A 6,461-nucleotide genomic window follows, 5' to 3' on the forward strand; every position below is an offset into this window, starting at 1 on the left:
CAGGCTGCTCTCAAACTCCTGACCTCAAGTGATCCACCCACCCTGGCCTCCCAAAGTGCTGGGATTACAGGCATGAACCACTGCGCCCAGCCTACATTAACTATTAGATCTGGAAAATACCAAAATAATACTCAGAAGAAGTCTCATTGATTTTTACAAACTTGTATTTAGCACATGCTCTGGTCCATTTACTCTGCTGGGCTTGAGTATGCAAAGATTTATGTGTGTCATGTATATCTTAGGAGAAGCTTAATTTTGGGAAAGGGAAAGGGAGATAAACAACTGCATGCAGAGGCAGGGTACAGGTGCTGTGGTAGGAGTGTATATTGTCTATAGTTGAGGCCCAAAGAGAGGTGGGCATGTGGATACCCCTTCAGCATCCGTGTGGATAAGTTGGTGAATGGAGGCGAAGCCATTATACTGTTGTGTATTGCAACTCCTTGAACAGTTGCACCTACATTTTATACCTCTTTGTTGGAACAGGGTATTTATCTGTTAGAGGAAAAACAGCTTCTATTTTCAGTCCTGTCCACTGCAACATCTGTATTGGAAATTTGGATAATGCTAAAGATGTGCTAAGGAAAAAACAGGTCTAAAATCTGCTGTCAGAAATTTTCAGATCATTTGTGGGATTCATTCTCCTGGGCTAAATATAACTTTGTATAAAACAAAACTATTACTAAAGGGCCTATTATTTTCCGTTTGTTTTTTTTTTTTTCCCACAGAAACTATAAAGCAATCTAGCAGCTCATGAGCTTCTAAGAATGAAAATGTATTATTTCAGAGTGAGCCAATGATGCATTCTGAGATGTTTAAATTTAGTTCTAATTTGTCAGTCTGTAACGGAACTGTCCAGGGCAATAATCATTAAATGATATTAGCTATGTGATGGTAGTCTGATTACTTAACCTTTTAGAGTCTCAGTTTTCTCATCTGCAAAATGTTGATAATACCTACTGTGTAAGCCTTTTGAAGCTCAAATGAGATAGTGTGTACGTAAAGCACTTCACACAGAACCTAGAACATAAAAGGGAATTGCTAAAGAGATAATAGAAATAATACTTTAGGGATTTAGTTGTGAAATCTCTTTTCTCTTTTTCCTTTCTTTCTTTTTTTTTTTTTTTTTTTTTTTTTTTTTGTCTGAGATGGAGTCTTGCTCTGTCACCCAGGCTGGAGTGCAGTGTTATAATCTCTGCTCACTGCAACCTCTGCCTCCTGGGTTCAAGCAGTTCTCCTGCCTCAGGCTCCCGAGTAGGTGGGGCTACAGGGCCGCTCCCCCACGCCCGGCTAATTTTTTGTATTTTTAGTAGGGACGGGGTTTCACCATGTTGGCCAGGCTGGTCTTAAACTCCTGACCTCAGGTGAAACACCTGCCTTGACCTCCCAAAAGTGCTGGCCTAAAAATCACTATGCTTGGCCTAAAATCACTTTCATTTGAGCTATAAAATAAAAGTGTGTTTGCCAGGCATGGTGGCTCACGCCTATAATCCCACCACTTTGGGAAGCCGAGGCAGATGAATCACTGGAGCCCAGGAGTTCGAGACCAGCCTGGGCAACATGATGAAACCCTGTCTCTACATAAAATGCAGAAATTAGCTGGGCGTGGTGCGCCTGCCTGTAATCCCAGCTACTCAGAAGGCTGAGGTGGGAGGGTCACTTGAACCTAGGAGACGAGTTTGCAGTGAGTTGATCCCAGTGATTCTTCTCTGTACTCACAAGAGGACTTGTAGAGTCAAAACCTGACACTGGGACCCAGCAGCAAGAGATAAACTGCTTTTTCTCCAGATTTATGTCTCCATCATTTATTTGCAAGATGGTGACCTCTTTGACTGGAGCTGTGTGCTGTTAAATATTTTTTCACCTGTCTCCTGTACAGAAATTATACCTTCACCATCAATTTTCAGGTCATCTGCAGTAACCATTTCTCAGGGTTTATGATTCTCGTTCTCTACCCCATTGCTCTCCAAAGTGTGATTTGCTCAAGATTACCCATTGAGGGAAAGAAAATAATTAAACTAACTTTCTTCTTTCCGCCTACCCTGTCTTCCCTGCTTTTTCCTTTTATCTAAAAGAATGAGAATGAGTTTGAGTTTTTCCAATAGTTAATTTATACATAAACACTGGACCCATCACTTGCATTGCTCCTCAGAAGGTCACTTATCACCTATAGCGTGTGAGGTTTCTGAAGAAAGATTGTGGGATTCCAATAATGAAAAGAAGCTAGCAGTGGTACCCTCACTCTTCTCTCTCCTCCCCTCTTTCTTCCCCTCCCCTCCTTTCCTCTCCTGTAGATATTATGCCATCTTCATATACAATGTCAGTTAAAATCATATAATTAGACTGTTTCTACAATCAGAATTTTATTCTTGTACTGGCAGTAATGTACTCAAGTATTCCTGTCTCTCTTGTTTTGACTCAATTTTATATATATACATAAAACCCTCCAATAGTCTGCCCCTTTTTCACAAATGGAACCTTTTTGATTTTAATGCTTTTTCTTCTGAATTCACTCATGTCTACAGTAAGATAGAAATAGATGTAGATACAGATGTAGCTGTATAGAGATAATAGAGCTAAATTGTCCAAAATCATGGAATGGTTTTACTAATGTCTAAATAGGTTATGATTTTTAACAGCTGCATATAGAAATGCTGAGATTGGAAGGGTTAAAAAAATTAACTGTTCCCTATGTCTGATTAATACTGCCTTCTTTCCCATTGATTCAGTAGAGCAATTTGTAATTGCAGAAATTTATAGTAACTTTGGCCCTAGCTTACAAAATAGTTTGTGGTTTCACAAGTTATTTTGTAAGTTGTTTAGGACTGGAAACAATGTTCTAAATGGTAGTTGTTTTCTAGACTAGCTGATCTAATATTTTAGCACTCAGTACTACTGAATTAAAGTACTAAAAGTAGATACAGTTCCAGGTTTCAGGTCCTGAGTTAAAAGAGTCATCTGGTACTTTCGAATGAGAAAGAAGAGGAAATTTTTGTTTGCTTTAATTGGACTTACAGCCAGCCCTGGGCAGAGTATCTTTGACTACATTCCACCTTCTTTCTAGAAGGATACTAGCATGACTCTCAATCCTTAAAAGTAGATGTGTTTGGGCCAGGTGCGATGGCTCACACCTGTAATCCCAGCACTTTGGGAGGCCGAGACGGGTGGATCACCTGAGGTCAGGAGTTCGAGACCACCCTGGCCAACATGGTGAAACCCTGTCTCTGCTAAAAGTATAAAAATTAGCCAGGCATGGTGGCACATGCCTGTAATCCCAGCTACTCAGGAGGCTAAGAGAGGAGAATCACTTGAATCTGGGAGGCGGAGCTGAGATAGGGCCACTGCATTCCAGCCTGGGTGACAGAGATGAGACTGTCTCAAAAAAAAAAAAAAGTAGATGTGTTTGACTTGAGTTGCTTGAAGAAGGTTGTCTGACAATGGGAGGTCCAGAGGGCCAGCAATGCCTTCTAATAGGAGTCAAAGGAGGTGAGATGAGGGGACCAAGGGGTTAGGGATATAGAAGAAAGGTAGCAGAGTGTACCTCTACTTGGGACGGGTCAAGTTGCTTGATGAAGCAGTACATTGATTGATACAAAGGAGAAAACCTTCCTTGTAAAGTACATGTGAGATAAGCAATAGAATTCTCACCACGCCTGAATATACACTCAGTTATCACATTTACTGGTAGGTGGCAGTCACATTGAGGTAGATTCATTCAGTGACACTAGATTGCAAGTATTAGAAAGCCCTTTTAACAGTCCACTGGAACCTCTTGATCCCTTCAAGCCTTAGAAGAGCCTTACCTTAGTTCATCAACTACTTCTTTTGCCATAATAAATTCTGAGTTTCTTCAGTAGTCAAGATTTTAGCTAGGTATTAGGTGATAGCCCCAGTGCAGGAGACTTAACGAGAGTGCAAGAGATATGCATGCTGTTGATTTTTTTTTTTTAAGTTAGTTGGTAACAGACATACAGATTTCTAGGCATTGTAACCAAGTGAAATAAACAATTTTCTTTCTTAATTACTCTTTACCTATTATCCTCATTTTGATCCTTTTTCATCGAAATGGATTCTGGTGTTCTCTTGTGTAAGGTAAGTACTGTCCAGTTTCTAGAATGTCTAATTGCACCACAACTACTAAAGACCCAAATTCTCATCAGAATGAATAGAATTTTTCCATGAAAATTAAATTTTATCCTTTTCATCAACTATATTGTGATAAACTTTGTCAGTGCAATAATATACATAAAAGTAAAACTGGTACATTTTGTATGGGAATCGCCATTTTGGATTATACATTTTCTTCCTCAGTTATGTACTAGTGATTAAAAAATAATCATTGTGTTTAATAAGCTACTTTATAAATTTTGTATTTTAGAATTTGAGTGTCTGGTGTTCAGAATTCAAGTTGTTATAAAAATGAGCTACCCAGGAGATGCATTTATTTTACGCTCATCATATATTAAACTTCATGTAGGCATCCTTTTAAATGGGAGTACACAATCCAATAGTCATAAATCCGATGACAGAGCATACTCAGAAACTAAAGATAGTGAGAATTTAATTGCAAAACAGTACCCTAATGTCCTCTTATTACTTTAAAATCTTTTCAGTTGACCTTCTTCTATTATTTAATTCCATCACATACCAGTAATTGCATTTATTGAAGCCAGTATTTCTCATTATAGGAAATGCTGATCTTAGTGAATCTCAAAAATAGGGAGGGAAATGTTCTTTAATAAATAATTAAAAGACTTTTTACTACTTTTCCCAATTCAGTACTGGTTTTATTACCTTTTATGTCCAGAGTATTTTATAAGTGGTAACTAAATTATGGCATCTAAAAAATCATCTCTTCAAGGAATCTCACATAATAGCTTATTCTAAGTAGGTTAAATAGACTAGCTTTGTCTCAAGTGGCTTACTATATTAAAGAAGAGTTTAACATATTCAGCTTTACTGCTGAAACACCAAATGAGTTCTGACACCTCTGATGAGATGATTAAAGTTGGGAATTTTTTCTCTTGACAGCATCAACAAAGAGAGCATTGTGGATGTAGAAGGTGTTGTGAGAAAAGTGAATCAGAAAATTGGAAGCTGTACACAGCAAGATATTGAGTTACATGTTCAGAAGGTAACTTTTTTCAAAACATAAAATCACATATAGAAATAGATTTGGGTTCTAATGGTTTTTCATGTCCAATTTATATGTTCTTACTAATTAAAATTAATGTAAAATACTGAGGTTTATAAATTAGTTACTGAATCAATTGGCTTTTATTATATAACAAATCACCCCAGTACTTAGTGACTTAAAACAACAAACATTTATTTGCTTACAATTCTGTGATGCACCCAACTGAGATAGCTCATCTGCTCCATGTGACATTGGCTGGGCTGACTGATAAGTCTGGCGCATCTCTTTCTGTGACCTCCCCTCATCCAGCAGGCTAGCCCAGATATATTGATATTCAGGTACCAGGAGGGTTCCCAAAGGCAAGAGAACGAAACCCTAAGAACAGACACTTTTCAAGCTTCTACTTGTGTCACATCTGCTAAATATTCCACTGGTCAAAGTCACACAGCAAAACTTAGATTTAAGGGATAGAGAAATAGATTCTAGCCCTTGATGGGAGGAAAAGCAATATGATTGCAAGGGAATATACATGCAGGAGCAAGAGGAAGTATTGCAGCCATTTTTGCAAACAGTCTACCACAGCCACATAGGGAAAAATATAAAACACATCTGAAAAACTGCTTACCAATATAAGTGAATAACAATGGACCTATCTTGCTGTAAGTTTTCTGATGATGTACTTTTATTTATTTATTTGGTTTCCATTTTTTCTTTTTTCTTTTTTTTTTTTTTTTTAATTACACTTTAAGTTCTAGGATACATGTGCACAACGTGCAGGTTTGTTACACATATATACATGTGCCTTGTTGGTGTGCTGCAGCCATTAACTCGTCATTTACATTAGGTATTTCTCCTACTGCTATCCCTCCCCCCTCCCCTGAGCCCATGACAGGCCCTGGTGTGAGATGTTTCCCACCCTGTGTCCAAGTGTTCTCATTGTTCAGTTCCCACCTACGAGTGAGAACATACGGTGTTTGGTTTTCTGTCCTTGTGATAGTTTGCTGAGAATGATTGGTTTCCAGCTTCATACGTGTCCCTACAAAGGACATGAACTCATCCTTTTTTATGGCTGCATAGTATTCCATGGTGTATGTGTGCCACATTTTATTAATCCAGTCTATCATTGGTAGACATTTGGGTTGGTTCCAAGTCTTTGCTATTGTGAATAGTGCTGCAATAAACATACGTGTGCATGTGTGTTTATAGCAGCATGATTTATAATCCTTTGTGCATATACCCAGTAATGGGATGGCTGGATCAAATGGTATTTCTAGGTCTAGATCCTTGAGGAATCGCCACACTGTCTTCCACAATGGTTGAACTAGTT

The 6,461-nt window shown here is 38.3% G+C and overlaps 1 protein-coding gene across 2 annotated transcripts in view; it reads left to right on the forward strand.

Moving 5' to 3' along the window:
* The window catches only part of DARS (aspartyl-tRNA synthetase), a 103,320-nt gene that overhangs the window by 44,960 nt on the left and 51,899 nt on the right, over window positions 1–6,461 (forward strand). For both annotated transcript variants that reach the window (XM_011970272.1, XM_011970270.1), the window contains one exon: window positions 5,029–5,131. In XM_011970272.1, the coding sequence (XP_011825662.1) occupies window positions 5,029–5,131 (103 nt within the window). The remainder of the gene's footprint in view (window positions 1–5,028; window positions 5,132–6,461) is intronic.

Source organism: Mandrillus leucophaeus, unplaced genomic scaffold (assembly GCF_000951045.1).
Source record: "Mandrillus leucophaeus isolate KB7577 unplaced genomic scaffold, Mleu.le_1.0 Scaffold94, whole genome shotgun sequence".
NCBI classification, from domain to species: domain Eukaryota; kingdom Metazoa; phylum Chordata; class Mammalia; order Primates; family Cercopithecidae; genus Mandrillus; species Mandrillus leucophaeus.